This window comes from Rosa rugosa, chromosome 2 (assembly GCF_958449725.1).
Source record: "Rosa rugosa chromosome 2, drRosRugo1.1, whole genome shotgun sequence".
NCBI lineage: Eukaryota > Viridiplantae > Streptophyta > Magnoliopsida > Rosales > Rosaceae > Rosa > Rosa rugosa.
Window position 1 is genome coordinate 63,064,951 of NC_084821.1, and position 15,367 is coordinate 63,080,317.

General features: G+C 38.1%; 3 protein-coding genes across 3 annotated transcripts; 1 reads left to right on the forward strand and 2 right to left on the reverse strand.

The window, feature by feature from the left end:
* Positions 1-486: 486 nt before the first annotated feature.
* On the reverse strand, positions 487-2,348 carry LOC133732903 (uncharacterized). Its single transcript, XM_062160514.1, has 3 exons — positions 1,934-2,348; positions 1,756-1,821; positions 487-1,110 (listed from the first exon to the last, which is right to left on the reverse strand). Exons 1-3 carry the CDS (start codon positions 2,105-2,107, stop codon positions 589-591), a joined length of 762 nt encoding a protein of 253 aa, XP_062016498.1. The 5' UTR covers positions 2,108-2,348; the 3' UTR covers positions 487-588.
* A 1,501-nt stretch (positions 2,349-3,849) lies between these two features.
* LOC133729212 (putative hydrolase C777.06c) lies at positions 3,850-8,642 on the reverse strand. The gene is made up of 10 exons (XM_062156698.1): positions 8,402-8,642; positions 8,182-8,317; positions 7,359-7,486; positions 7,031-7,178; positions 6,838-6,943; positions 5,851-5,909; positions 4,827-4,862; positions 4,637-4,746; positions 4,473-4,534; positions 3,850-4,205 (listed from the first exon to the last, which is right to left on the reverse strand). The coding sequence occupies exons 1-9, from the start codon at positions 8,584-8,586 to the stop codon at positions 4,477-4,479; spliced, it is 966 nt and encodes a 321-aa protein (XP_062012682.1). The 5' UTR covers positions 8,587-8,642; the 3' UTR covers positions 3,850-4,205; positions 4,473-4,476.
* A 1,028-nt stretch (positions 8,643-9,670) lies between these two features.
* On the forward strand, positions 9,671-13,922 carry LOC133729214 (pentatricopeptide repeat-containing protein At1g09900-like). The gene is made up of 2 exons (XM_062156699.1): positions 9,671-12,398; positions 13,533-13,922. The coding sequence occupies exon 1, from the start codon at positions 9,845-9,847 to the stop codon at positions 12,314-12,316; it is 2,472 nt and encodes an 823-aa protein (XP_062012683.1). The 5' UTR covers positions 9,671-9,844; the 3' UTR covers positions 12,317-12,398; positions 13,533-13,922.
* The last annotated feature ends 1,445 nt before the right edge of the window (positions 13,923-15,367 follow it).

Here is a 15,367-nt window from a genome sequence, read left to right on the forward strand (position 1 = left end):
ACTTGAAAAATTAGAGAAGGGGAGAAGAAATAAACATGACCAAAAACCTGTATGCAATACTAAACAGTTTCATGCATTTTTTTTCACACTTATTTTGAATGATTAGGCTAGGAGAGCCTAGCAGCTCCTCATTGACACATAGTTGAGGAAGGTAAACGATTACTTCAACTACACAATAATTTCATGCATCTTCGATTTTGAATGTGTTCCTCGAGCGTGCAATATATGGCTTAGTTTGTCATTCGATGTGCTAAGGAACATTATGTTACGTAGATGTTATAGTTATGTATACTATTACTCTAATCTCGTTTGGTATCAATGTAACATAATGTTCCTTATTGTTATGTAGAAATGAATGTCCGGTACTCCCTTAACCTTTCTTTCAACCGAGGTTTTTATTGCCTTGAATTTTCTTGAACGAAGTTTTGACGATGTCACTAGTTCTAAATATCTGGTTTGCTATAGTGAATTGGTTTCATAAAATGATTTTGAACAAAACCTCATCATTTATAAAAATTTATTAATATACATAGTATATGGTTTACAAAAGAATTATCAGTACCGTCGCCCATTTACTATAGTTCTTGATCAGATAATGGAAGCACTATGCCTAAGCTTACCTTCATCTTTGCTTTCTCCTCCAGCTGTTTGCTCCAATATCTGGTGAGGATAGAAGAACTGAAACTTGGGTTCATTGTCACCACCAACATATACCACTCTAAAAATGTCATACTTAATATCGATAGAGTAGCTTTCAAAATAAGGGAGCAGTGCTTTTCTTTGGTCCGAGCTTAGAATCCACGAGTAACAATATTGAAGAGACTTCCACACGTAGAAACAAGCAATGCTTGGGTTGGTTTGGGATTTCAAACAAACCCCAGATCTCACGCCTTCCATCTTGTGGAAACTAGACTTGAAGAGAGCTAAGCATGCATAAGAGACATCGCTAACGTCACCGGCACCGTTGAAGGCTGCTGCACTCATTGAGACTGTGTCGCCGGTGCAGAACTTTGCAGCACAAGACCCGTCTCTTGATTCTCCTGCATATGCATCGAAGAAGGTGTGATCGACTAACGTCGCCTTTGTTGATAGGTTCGAGAGCATCGAGAGCTGCATGGTAATTTAAATAATGGTTATGAGAAATATATATATATAATGCATGGGAAAAGTTAAATACTTAAGTTTAGTTTTAGCAGTTGATATTGTAATCATGCAGACCATTCTATACCTAATAATGCGCTTGTGTTCCATGACTTTCACTGTTCCACATTTCAATACAGAGATGAGTCGTGGACTATTGTTTGGCTATATATGATATATATGTTTCTTTAGGTTAAACCTCTAATTATGAACAATGGAAGCCTTTGATATATATAGTTTTGTGGTCCATTCATATGCGATCGTGGGAAAGTGATATGTGATCTAAATTCATATCAAGTTCGAACTTCCTCTTCCAAATTTTGTATAACTTAATTGATCTTGATACAAAAATTTTTTGCTTTAATTAATTAGGAGTTTAATTTTGATGATCCTCAACTTAAATCAGTAACTGAATTCAAGTTTAACTAATTAAATTTTCTCAATTAGAAAGAGTAGGTATAGCATCCCTATCATTATTCTTTCCCCTCTTGAAAGATTGGAGAATTATGAACACAAAAGCATACATCTTTTTATGGAATAAGCTAATTACTCTTAAAAAAAAAATCTACGTACAATAGCCGCCCAGGCTATGAGAAATAGTAATTAGAGACTTACAAGACTTGCAGTCAATGAATCCTTATTCTCAGAAGATCTCTTCAGCCATGCTCCAAACCATATGATCTGATCATGTACAAAGAAAAAACACAAATCGAATTACCGAGACGAACTTAGAGAAGCAATTTCAAATTTTCAATCCAAAAAGGAAGAAGAATGATAAACGTACTAAACGTACCATATTTCCATGGATGCTCTGCAAGATAGAACTTTGTACACAACCAAGAGTCTCCGTGCACAGAGAGAATTGCTTGAGCCCAGCAAGAAGTTCATCAACGTGTACTACTGTTGGCCTAAACACGAAGATACTTATATCCAAGTTCCTATTATTGAAAGGTACAAAGCAGGCCATATGATCTCTCTCTCTCTCTCTCTCTCTCTGGCTTTTCTTCTGTGTTTCTTTCCTGGTAACGAAAATGAATCAAAAGCACCAGAAACTTCGAGGAAAAAGTGTGTGAAACTGGGTTGTTATATATATGGGGTGGTTGGAAGGCTCGAGAAATGAAGCATTAAGAATTGGGTCGTTTGGAAATTGGCTTGGTCTTGTTTGGCTTCTTTTGAAACAGAGATTACGAGAGGCTAAAGAGATATAATAACTAAAAAGACTTGGAAGCAAAATCATGCAGTTGTTGGTCTTGTGGATGCTTTGACCCTTTCTACATGTTGATTTTGTGTCTCCAATTATACGGAATAAATACTAAATAAGAAGACAATGGGATCAGATGGACATTGCGTTTGACTGAGGTTATTTATAAGTCATCAAGTCTTTTTGTGGAGGGAGAAGAAACTAGTCCTAATGACTTATAGAACATCAACAAATAAACAACATTACTATAACTATCATTTAGTTAGTCATGGGTGATAAATTGTGTTTTGGGTCAAGAAATTTCAACATTTCATGTTTTTGATATTGATTATACTTGTTTGACACATTACACACGCAAATAGATTCAGATATATCATGTTAGTAATGTGTCGTTCATTCCACGCTATCTATTTAGACTCTTGCTTTTCTTGAATAATGTTCATTATATTCTAGAATATATGATACACACACACACACACACACATATATATATATATATATATATATATATATATATATATATATATTTTGAAGAGCTAGAAAAAATGATATGTTTTTGTAAAAAATAACATGTGTGAAGACATTTGAATAGTATGATACATCATATTCATATAAGTGCATACAAATATATTGAACGTCTAAGAATTGAAAATCTTCGAGTTTCCTGAAATTTCATTTTTTGCAAATACTGATTTTACATCCATTCATTTTAGTGTATCTCTAATGGTTGTGATAAAAAAATTTGTGTAATATTTTATTGAATTTGAAATGAGGTGAATCATCCGTGGATTAATCTGTATTGTTTGGGCAGAGGAAAAAGAGGTGGGAGTCAAAATTGCTGGTGGTCCTTCGACTGCTACCCCAAAGAGGGATGGTCAGCAGTGACATCTAACCCCTTTTTCCAGAAAGTTGATTAATTTCGTTCGAGAAAATCGACAGTCAAGAAAGAAACAATAGATTTGACCAGTCAACCATCGAATTTGTTCACCAAAACCAAACCACCATTGATAATCAAACCCATAATTCCCTAATCTAATCTAGAAGATGCCGATGACAGTCCCTCCTGTCCAGATTCCTGAAACTTTATAAAAGCGCCATGCTTCCACTGCTTCTGCACTGTTCCACACTCCCACAGGTACCGAGAGGCCAGTGGCCAATGCCACCATAACTATTCAGTCAAAGGCACTCTCTTACTTTTACAGGGTTCTAGTCTTCCCGAATATTGAAATCCAGAGCCGAGAGCCATTATAACATTATAACTCATTGGACGTGATATTAAGTTCATGTCTTCGAAATTTAATACTCCAGAGTCCTGTAAAATTTGTTGCTCTTTTATCATAGCAAGTTAGTTTAGCTTCTTGTTTATTCCCATGAAAAAGAAAAAGAAAAAGAAAAAGAACTTGTGCTCTATGAAAATTAAAAATAAAATAATAATAAAAAACCCAATGATGAGAATATGAAATAAATCAAATATAGGGCAGTTCAGCTACATATGCAACTATGTGTGCTTACGTGATCAATCCTCACCTGCTCTAACATTATTGTTATTTAAGTAAATATATAAAATTTGAGTCTGCCTCCAAATTTATATCCCACACTCTTTAAAAACAATATGGTTCATCATTTCAAATAGACAACAAGGCTCAGTAGCTCACCATAATACAAGTTTGGTGAGCAAAAAAATACATGTACATCAAAATAAGTGGTTTTGGTAACTAAATGCTGCCCCACTCGTAAAATTGTATTACCTCTTCAGACAGATTTATAGTAACGTGAATATCAATCATGTGGTACCTAATTCCTCCCATCACAATGGGTTGAACACTGTATAGTATGTATCATCTCAATACATGATTACATCAACCTGCATATAAAAACATCAGAAAAGATGAGCATTACTGTCTTCCTTCCAAATCTAATTGATACTTGAATAGACAACATGAGAACTGAAGACAGTTAATTGATGCCAAACTTGCATCAGTGCCAGAATTTTACAATTGCCACTTGCCAGATAGATTTGTAATATCAAATATAATTCTAATTATATAAAAGTTGCCGATATTATATGTACAAAATGCTAACTGCTCTTGCGAAAACGGAAAACAAGAAAAAATTAAGAATGCATGCATACCTTATTATAGGTCTAAGGGGACTCTCAAACCATCATGCGCAAGCTGCACAGGTATCCCTTCCCTATATGCAAATAACAAAGGGAAAACTACCATCATGTTATTTAACAAATAAGAACATAAACAGAAATGACATAGCACTGAGGAAAGTGATCATAATTAGTACCGCTTAGACCATTCCATAAGAGATTCATTGTCCTTATGGTGGTCAAACTGATGAGTCATTCCAATTAATAGGGCCCGTTTAGGACAAATCCTCTTTACAGCTTCTAGAGACTGTAAAAGTTCAAGTCATGTGACATGAGCACCATTTGGTTATGAGCAAGGTGAGGTATTTTTCAGTAAATAAACCAAACCTGTGGCAAGCACAAGTGAACATTGTGCGATCCATTCTGCAGTGAAACAAGGCAAAGCAGATTAAAAACAATACGAAATTCCTTAAAAACAAAGCAGGAGAAACTATGAGCAAAGTTCCAAAAGAAAAAACCAATGGGGTTTAGCAGAGACTACATTTTCACTAATAAGATATAGTTGCAGATTGCAGATTGCAGATTGATGCATGAGTGACCACTATTGCCACTCTCAAACTACTCATCCCACCGACTCTTGGACATTTCATGATTCTGTGTTGGCAATATAACCTAGAAGAAGGGGATTCTAAAGGAAAAGGATTGACGAGCAAATTTCCAAAAAAAAAGGATGTCGGTTACAAAAATACATTTACACTAATGGATATCTTTGCGAATTATGCATTTGAATGACACTATTTCCATCCTCAAATACTCATCCCACCGACTCTTGGACATTTCATGATTCTGTGTTGGCAATATAACCTAGAAGAAGAGGATTCTAAAGGAAAAGGATTGACGAGCAAATTTCCAAAAAAGAAGGATGTCGGTTACAAAAATACACTAATGGATATCTTTGCGAATTATGCATTTGAATGACACTATTTCCATCCTCAAATACTCATCCCAACTTCTTCAAAATAAATTTAATTACAATTTCATCAGTTTATAAACAACCTAAGAGGAGAGGATGCCGTGACAGCACTTGGCTTGCCTTAGGAAAAAGCAAGAAAGAAGCTTGAGGGGGTGCAATGGTATATGTGTGTATATATATAATATGATTAATATCCATACATCTGGATGTAATCACCACGTTTTCCTACCCTCCACATAAAATAACTAATGTGCAAACATGTATGCCAGGCTTTTTACCAACAGAATAAGATGCATGATAAACTTTTTTTTATTTTTTGGTACAAAAGATGCACGATAAACTTTTCTGTTGTACCAACATTTAAAGTGTGAATTAAAGTTAAAATACTTAGACCGAACAACACATGACTGCACATATCAAAACAGAATTCCTGCTGACCTTGTATAATGTGTCCAAGATAAGAAGATCCAACTGCCCACCGCCATCTTTTGAAATCACTGCAAAGTTAGGTCAAAATATAAATTATAGCCTCTTTTTTCTAAAGAAAAGAAAAGAAAAACTAAAAGTATTGGCCGGTAAATGAAAGGCAACTCAAAATTTACAGAAGTAATACTGGCAATAATGATGAAAATAGCAGGTCGTTTATACAAGTCCCCAATTTTAACGTCACCTTTGTTTCCTTGCCCAATGCAGTAAAAGTACCCACCAAGAGTTTAGCTATCCCTTCTCAAGCATTCATATATCTCCCCCCTTAATAAATATTAATTATAAACAAATATGTAGTACAGTATATAACTATATATGCCTAAGAAAGTAAGAATACTCTCACTGGAGGCACTCTTACTACATGGTTATGTAGCATTGAACTGAATCCCTATACATATATTAAATTTTTACTCAGCAAGAACTAGGAAAAGTTTTCACGGAAAGAGATGCAGTCTAATGTCCAATTGAATAAAAAAAGAGCAGCCCAGTTAACATCCCTCCCCACTACAGGGGCGAAATTTTCTATGATATGTTCTCCACAGGAAAGAACAACCCTGTAGAAAAGAAACTGATTCACTAAGGTGATAACTAAACAGGCCATCCTTGTCTCTGTATTTAGTAAACTCAATGACAAAACTATAACCTAAATGTCGTAGGGTACTCCTGTTGAACGGGGTTCTTTCCCCTGCTTTGCTGGTGAATGTAAGAGCACAAAGCTCAAAACCAACTCATACACTAGGATGATATTCTAAGAAGGGTTGATCAGAATCTTATCATCTCTAACGAAGTTCAGATTCCCCTCAATTAAGATTGAACCCCCTCATCTGGATAATTCTCTCAACCTGGAGATTTATGTGACTTATAACATGTGAAGATTCACAATATGCATGAATAGTATCAGGATTATCCTTAAAGCAGAAGAAGCTAATCAACACTCACAATGCTCTGTGCTTGAAAGAAAACGTGACACGTCAGATATATAAGCTACTCGACACTGTTCACCAAATAGATACCCCAAGCAGACATAATCTTCCCCATGCATCACCTACATTTGAGTAGTAGCAGTGAAAAACTAGAGGATAAACGAGTAGTATATCTGTATCAAGACTCAGCGAGATTTGGTGGGACTAACTGGCAAAGGAACAAATTGTAGGCCTGATGCAACAAAAGGTTTTTCACAATGGTCCTCAATAATTTTCCAGTCGAGTTGTGCAACTCGTCTCACTTCTTGGCCTTCCTTAAGTTTTTTCTGAACCAAGTAAGGGAACTTCACTGCAATGCTATTCAACAGTACAGCAAAGAATGAGTTGAATTACAATTTAAATAGCCTATTGGAAATAAATTCTGTTCTTCTTATGCTCCATTTGTTTTGATGGAAAAGGTTTCTAGAACATAACAGATTTATGTCTGGAGTAAACATATGAAACTAACAATATTCAAGTTCACCTAAAATGTAGTACCTTTCCATTGCAAATTGAGTTAGGTAGATGGGAGTAGGCTCAATGTCATTTGTGGAACTATGTGGCTGTACAGCACGTATGTCATCCAGACCAAGAACTGCATCAGCATGTTCATGAGTCAAAATAATCTGCAGTTGACAACAAAATCAGTTTGCATACTCCCAGTAATTCCTAGCTTTCAATTATCAAAGAAAATTGGATATATTAAAGCATCAGTACAATTATTAAAGACACCAATTTTCTTTCAGGTTGACAAGAAATGTCAATCCAACTATTTGATCATATAGTCAGTTCACATTACCCATTCCTTTAATTCAACTCCAGACCAGTTTCTTATCAACTAACCCCTATCCCCTCTCTCTTTTGACACCCCAACTCTTACCATGTAGTACTTCTGGTGCAACCGAATTTAAAGAACACAAAAAAACTTAATAACAACCTACAATTGCTGTTTCACAACATTCCTTAAGAACTAACTACTGATTTCGTTAACTTAACACAATCTCACGACTTCTCTTTTTCATCGGAAATAGATCAGTTACAGTCAGAAATAGATTGGTTTTTCATTCCTGTAAATTACACCTCTAGCATGAATGAGTTTTGCTCAAATGTAACATCCAAGAGTATATACTTTAAAGGGGATTTCTTTAATTTAAGAAGCAAACCAAGCCATTTTCGTACCATCCGAATCGCTCAAAAACCATAACTAATAATTTGTTTGCTCAAATGTAACGTCCAGAGTATATAATCATACAATGTAAAAGTGAAGCCACTGCATTTGTATGAGAAACAATGATTCGTACTATCCAAAAAAGGGACTCACAGAATCAACTCTAGGAATCTTATAGCGAGTGAACCACCGCAGCACTTGCTCCCTGAACGTCTTCCCCACATCGATCAACACGTAGCGGTGTTCGCCGTCGCTCCGGCAATAATCGATCAGAAGCGACGTATTGCACCTGCAAACAAATCCCGCAAAATTCAAAACGGCAATTAAAAAACGACGGCATTGCGACGGATCTGAGGTCCGATTGGTTGCGCACCTGTAGTTAGGGTTTTGGTCGGGGGGAAGGGAGAGGGCCTGAGAGCAGACGTGGCAGGGGGGATCGGAGGGCTGGATGAGGCACATTAAGTTGGGGACGGAGCTGGAGCAGCCGGTGCCGACGAATATCAGAGCCGATCGGGCTGCGGCGTCGCCGGCGGTACAGATTCCGTCCTGGGCCGCCATTGGGACGTTGAAGGAAAAGCGGAGGAAATGGAATTGGAATTTTGTGACCCCCGCGTAATGGTAACGGCTTTGTCGGTGGCCCATTTGTACACGTGGCGCGAATCTGACGGCTCCGAATATGAATGGAATCTTACTAAGTTTAGTGGCATTATTTTTTTTTTGGGGTCTAATTTGGTGGCATGAAAATAGGCAATTTTTTTTTTTTTTTTGGGGCAATGTTTGGGACTTGGCTTTTAAACTGCATGCAGCATGTTGCCCAAATGCTGATTTCACTGGGTCTGCTTTTGTCTACTGAGAGATTCATTTGAAACAAAATTTTATTGATTGATTGATTTATTTTTTCAATGTGAGTAATTTGTTTTTGATCATGGTACTATATTCCTAAGAAGAATTTCACTAGGGAGTGTAATTAAGGAATGTGAATTTGACTCTCTTTGAAAATTATGTTTTACCAAAAATAAATTCATGACATAATAAAATTTAACTGAATACATAATCACATTATGAGTTCCACAAGTCATTTGAAATTACTTTGTGTCATGGACTTGGTATTCGTAGAAAATTGAACTTGTGGAGCATTGACATATTTTTTTTTTTTTTAAATGAATTTTATTGATTTTGACTTCAAAAAATAATAAAGAATGATTTTGGTATTTCGTGAATTGATAGTTTGAAATACATTTTACACCAGTGTTGGGTTAAGAAACATGACAAGTTGAATAGAAATGAGACTTTGTGTGGTTTGGCGTATTGGGACATGAATACAGCAGCTATGAAATGTAATGGCATATATGCCCGAAACATGTAAAATCTTATTAATTACTTAATGCTAATTTTACTTAAAATTTTTATATACCATAAGCTCATCATCCTTATAGCATGATTTGTAGAACTTTTTTCAATTGACGAAACACTGAAACCTTAAACGAGTTTTTTAATGATATTTTTGTTTTCTAACTTTGAAAAATTGGTAGAAAAAGATTTGCATGGTGATTGGATTTAAAGCTTTTTTTTTTTTTTTGGTTATTAAAAAAGAAAAAGATAACCAAAAAAAGATGGATGATTTCGGGCTTTATTTAGAAGTAAGAAGGAAAGGGATTGGTATCAGTGTATCCCAATCCAATTCGATCGGCGACTTGGGGTTTAATTATGCGCTCTGGGTCACCAACACTTCTGGGTTCTTCTCTTTTCTTAATACATCTCATATAATATTGTTCCTCTTCAGTTTCTGGGGTCTTTCTCTGCTGCAATAACTACAATGGTCTCTATTCGTAGCTACATTCGAACCGGAGGAGCAGCTCGGCTCAGACCTCATAACTCGTGTGAGTCCACCACATCTTTCTCTCACTACCCTTTAACTTTTGTTGCGCTCCCTCAATTTTTCTCATCAGTTAGCTCAACAAACTCAAGTTCAGATTTTTGCTCTGGAATTAGACCTCATTCTGTTGAAAGTTATGATTTTGATGATTCTAATAACGGGAAAGGTAGTTTTAGGAAAATGGGTAATCGAAATACGGCGGGTTTGAGTTTCTTAGGAGTTGCCCAGAGTGACTGTGAAAACCCCCAAAGTGAAAGTTTCAAACTTTTTGAAGTTTCAGATAGCGGAGAAGAGAATAATAGTGATGGTGATGATGAGTTAATGATGTTGAATTCTAATAGGGGTTGTGAGCAAAAAGAGAATCTGGGTAGAGTTGAAGGAGGTGGGGATGAGGATGAATATAGACACCCTTTGGTGAGAGAGGTTTGCAGGTTAATTGAGCTTAGAACAGCTTGGACCCCAAAGTTTGAAGGTGAGTTAAGGCACTTGTTCCGAAGCCTGAAGCCGAAGCAGGTCTGTGCCGTTTTGAAGTCTCAGGCTGATGAAAGAGTTGCTTTGAAGATTTTTTACTGGGCTGATAGGCAGTGGCGGTATAAGCATGACCCGATTGTGTACTATGCAATGCTTGAGGTGCTTGGCAAGACTAAGTTGTGCCAAGGTGCTAGGAGGGTTCTTAGGTTAATGGCCCGTAGGCGGATTGAGCTTCGTTCTGAAGCTTTTGGCCATGTGATGGTGTCATATAGTCGAGCGGGCAAGTTGAGGCACGCGTTGCGTGTGTTGACTTTGATGCAGAAAGCGGGGCTCGAGCTTGATTTGTCAATGTGTAATACTGCAATTTATGTTTTGGTTAAGGGTAATAAGTTGGAGAAGGCGTTGAGGACCTTGGAAAGGATGAAGCTTGTTGGGATTGCACCAAATGTAGTCACTTATAACTGTTTGATAAAGGGGTATTGTGATCTGCATCGTGTAGAAGATGCAATCCAGGTGATTGATGAAATGCCGAGGAAGGGGTGTGCTCCTGATAAAGTTAGTTACTATACCGTGATGGATTTCCTTTCTAAGGAGAAGAGGGTCAAAGAAGTGAGGGACTTGATGGAGAAGATGATCAAGGATGGTGGGTTGTTACCAGACCAGGTCACTTATAATAATCTTGTCCATGTGCTTTGTAAGCATGGCTATGGTGATGAGGCACTTGAATTTTTAAGGGAAGCCGAAGAGAAGGGATTTCGGTTTGATAAGGTTGGGTATAGTGCAATTGTACATTCATTTTGTAAGGGTGGTCGGACTGACATGGCAAAAGAAATTGTTAGTGAAATGTTCTCAAAAGGTTGCATCCCAGATGTTGTAACATACACTGCTGTTCTGAATGGGTATTGTCGACTTGGGAAGTTGGATCAAGCTAAAAAGATGCTTCAGCACATGCATAAGCATGGTTGCAAGCCAAATACTGTATCATATACGGCCTTATTAAATGGGCTTTGTCGTGGTGGGAATTCATTGGAGGCAAGAGAGATGATGAACATGAGTGAGGAAGAATGGTGGACACCAAATGCCATCACTTATAGTGTTCTGATGCATGGGTTCCGGAGGGAAGGGAAATTGGTTGAGGCTTGTGATACTGTCAAAGAGATGATTAAAAAGGGATTTTTCCCTACCCCAGTTGAAATTAATCTCTTAATTCAGTCTCTTTGCCAAGAGGGGAAGATGGATGAGGCTAAACGTTTCATGGAGGAGTGTCTAAATAAAGGTTGTGCTGTTAATGTTGTCAATTTTACTACTGTTATTCATGGATATTGTCAAAAAGATGACTTGGAAGCTGCTCTGTCGTTGCTTGATGACATGTATCTCAGCAATAAACACCCAGATGCAGTAACTTATACAGCAATGATCAGTGCATTGGGAAAGAAAGGTAGAATACAAGACGCAACAGAACTTATGATGAAGATGCTGAATAAGGGTATTGACCCGACTCCCGTCACATACAGGACGATCATCCATTGGTATTGTAAGATGAGTAGGGTGGATGATTTGTTGAAATTATTGGAGAAGATGTTCTTAAGGCAAAATTGCAAAACAGCATATAATCAAGTGATTGAGAAGCTTTGTAGTTTTGGGAACTTCGAGGACGCTGATAAACTATTGGGTAAGGTGTTGAGAACAGCTTCAAGAGTTGATGCTAAAACATGCCATGTTGTTATGGATGGTTATTTGAGAAAAGGGATTCCTCTGTCAGCATACAAAGTGGCTTGTCGAATGTTCAATCGGAATCTGATTCCTGATTTAAAGTTGTGTGAGAAGGTGACGAAGAGACTGATGCTAGAAGGAAACTCCAAAGAGGCAGACAACCTTATGTTACGGTTTGTTGAGCGTGGATGCATATCAAACCAACATCAGGAACATCTGGAAAGCTAAGGAGAACTGTTATGAGCTAATGTCACTTTCTCCCTCAACATTCATTTCTGTTGGGATTCTGTCTTCAAGGACTCTGATATGGGTAAGGCCTTACTTTTGAGTTCTCATTGTTGTATCATTTCTTTCAGTCTTCCTCAATTTCTGCAGCATTTGGAGAATCTAAACATCTCTGTTAGAATCTATCATATTTAATTTATGGTTGCAGATTAAGAGGGATCATTTATGATTTTGGATCTTCTTCTGAAAGTTATTTAGATGGGAACCTTTACCTAATAAGATTTCTTCGACTTCTATTAAGTGCCTGTTTAAGTAAAAAAATTCTATTTGTTAACATATATTGTGCATATTCATAATTTGTAGAATATTGAAATAATTTAGTGGCTCTGACAAGGTTTAGGCTACTGTATAGTTCTACTGAGGCTATTAAGAGGCTTTACAGGCCAACTGGGGCTAATAGGAGTATAACTGATTCGGGCTAACATCAGACTTGGCAGGATAGGAAATGAGGATTAAATGAGGAGGTGGGAGTTACTTGAAATGTTAGTCTGCAATGGAAAAGAAGTTAATCTCACAAGGCCTTGTGGCATAGGCTTACCTCGGAAATAGCAAGTAGGTGTCAACATTCTAGTCCTCCCCAAGGACGATAGGAGTTAAGGAAAGTACAAAGGACAGTTCTAGCCCCTGGTTTATAATCTAATATTGGACCATAAAGAAAAATGTTGATTATATGTTAACAAAAAATCATTATCAGATGTTCAAGAATAAGTACCAGAGAATAGTTGAGATCAGATAAGACTTCTGTATGGCATAGGGTAAACAGTAAATTCAGGTAATTGATCCCAGTAAGCGGGATCAAGGTCCTATTTGCATTGATGTTATCTTGCATGTCAAGGGTAAGCTTGTCAAGAGGGGAATATCCTGTAACCACAGAGCTCAATGTCCCTTCTGCAATGACAGTAAGGAACTTGGGAAATCTCTAACTGAAAAGCTGTCACTTGTAAATATAAGGAAAGATTGTCAGAGGCTCAGTCGTAGTCCAGACTTTTCAATTGTAAATTTCTTAGGCCATATGATATCCAAGAAAAGCTTAGTCTGGTTATGACTCCTTTAATCTGGCAACTGATTAGTGGCTCTAGATTATTGTAGCTAATGTTTTCCTTTGCTTTACACCTCTCTAGTTCTATATTGACATCAAGCATGTAATTCCTTTCTGCAGACCTGGGGTTGAAAGGGATCAGCATGAGGATCTATATTGATAGTGGAAGACAGTGGATATTGCTCAGTCACATCATTAGGCCTGTGTTTGGAGGTAAATGTTTGACAAGATCAGCATGCCTTTGTATAGAGGACTAAGTCTCACTTTGTGGCCTTGGCTTGTGTTTTATGATGCTCTTTCATGAGATTTCAATTAATGGTTTAGGAGTGTTCCACTTACTCTGCATAGCGTGTAGCTAGTTAGTTGTAAAGAGAATCTTCACAGTTTTAGTTGTAGTCTTTTTCATGTATACACTATACTCATCCCCTCCAGCCCTTGGTTGGGAAGCAAAAAGAAGTGTAAATATGTTTCAAAAATATAAAATGGCATATTGTGCTTTTGCCAAGTCAATTTTAGTGAACTTCCTTCTAGTCCAGTTATTTATTGTTTTCTGGAATTATTATCAAGTGGCGCAACAAAAAGAAAGAAGGAAAAAATTCTGTTTACTACCCTGTACTTTCAAGTGTTCGTCAGTTCAGTCCCTGCACTTCTAATTTAATCAGAAAAGTCCTCACACTCTCCAATTTCATAAATTCGATCCATTTCCTCACAATTCCGTCAATTTCCTCTGTTTAGGTGCTGACGTGTCCGGACGCCGTCTGATGTGTCAGATTTGTGGGACCTTCCCACATGCAAAATTCCCAAGCTATCCCTTCAATCTCCCTCCCCTTTCCCACCCGAGCAGCCTAATTCCCAACATCAGAATCAAAGTTTTTTTTCCTTCTATTTTGCAGTTTTGGGGTTTCTGTTCAGAGAGCACTCGAGGAGAGAGAAACTAGAACCGGGTTTTTCTCTCTCCTCCACCAGTGGGTATCCAGGCATAACCTCGCATCACCTCCACCACCATCGTGCTCAGCGGCCTCCGACGATCCACCGGCAGCTTCTCCGTCATTGGGGTATGCCTGATAGTAACCCACGCGCCACCGCCGTAAGCACCCAGAAATCTTCTCTGGGCACCCACGACCCCTGCTTTCTTCTCCGGTCGTCACTACATTAAAACGGCAACTTCCTCTCATCCATGATGGAATCGATCTGTGCAGCTCCTAATTATTCTCTCTACACCCAGATTGGTCACTTGCGATGCTGGACCAGCTGGCGGACCAAATGTCCAAGGCGGCAGACGAGGTCAGCTCGTCGAAGCAATCCTCAATCCTCAATCCTCAATCGCTTCGTTTTCTTTTTTAGTTCACAACCAAAAAATCCCAGTCCTCTCTTCAGCCTTTGAGCTCCTCCGAGCTCAGCGCTTCCCCCACTTTGCAACTATAAGCAGCGCCAAGGCCATCAGCCTCGAGGAGATCAAAAATGAGTCCGTCGATCTGGTATACAACACACTCTCTTTCTTTCTCTTTCTCTCTGACTCTGCTGCATGCGTTTGGTTTGCTCAGAAGAAAACGAAACCAAACGCCGTGAGAATTTTGGAGTTGACGCGTGGGCGACACAGGAGCTCGATTCGGAGTCGAGGAGTTGGGGGAGAGATCGGAAATCTTCGACCGGAGCTTGGAGAATGCAATGGTCAGGTCGATGGAGATGATCTGGGTCTCGCCGCCGACGTAGCGGAGCTTCCCAGACGGTGGCCGGGGGTGGAATGCGATGTTGGAGCTGCAGACGAGCTTGAGCTTCTTAGGTTGGGTGTGGTCGGTAGTGGGCTGGGTGTGGTTGGTAATGAGCTTCCGATTTGGATTTGGGAAGAATGAAATTTTGTAGAAGAATGAAATTTTGATTTGGGAAGAGATCTATATATTTGGTTTTGATTTTCATGTTGGATTTATATGCATCTTGATTTGAATTTTGTTCAG

Excerpts from the sequence above, each read along its gene's own strand:
- LOC133732903 (XM_062160514.1), bottom strand. The coding sequence starts at position 2,107 with ATGGCCTGCTTTGTACCTTTCAATAATAGGAACTTGGATATAAGTATC. Across the intron at positions 1,822-1,933 it reads AGAGCATCCATGGAAATATG|ATCATATGGTTTGGAGCATG; the intron begins GTACGTTTAGTA and ends GTACATGATCAG. Across the intron at positions 1,111-1,755 it reads ATTCATTGACTGCAAGTCTT|CTCTCGATGCTCTCGAACCT; the intron begins GTAAGTCTCTAA and ends ATTACCATGCAG.
- LOC133729212 (XM_062156698.1), bottom strand. The coding sequence starts at position 8,586 with ATGGCGGCCCAGGACGGAATCTGTACCGCCGGCGACGCCGCAGCCCGA. Across the intron at positions 7,179-7,358 it reads ACTCAATTTGCAATGGAAAG|CATTGCAGTGAAGTTCCCTT; the intron begins GTACTACATTTT and ends ACTGTTGAATAG. Across the intron at positions 4,863-5,850 it reads TCTTGGACACATTATACAAG|AATGGATCGCACAATGTTCA; the intron begins GTCAGCAGGAAT and ends GTTTCACTGCAG.
- LOC133729214 (XM_062156699.1), top strand. The coding sequence starts at position 9,845 with ATGGTCTCTATTCGTAGCTACATTCGAACCGGAGGAGCAGCTCGGCTC.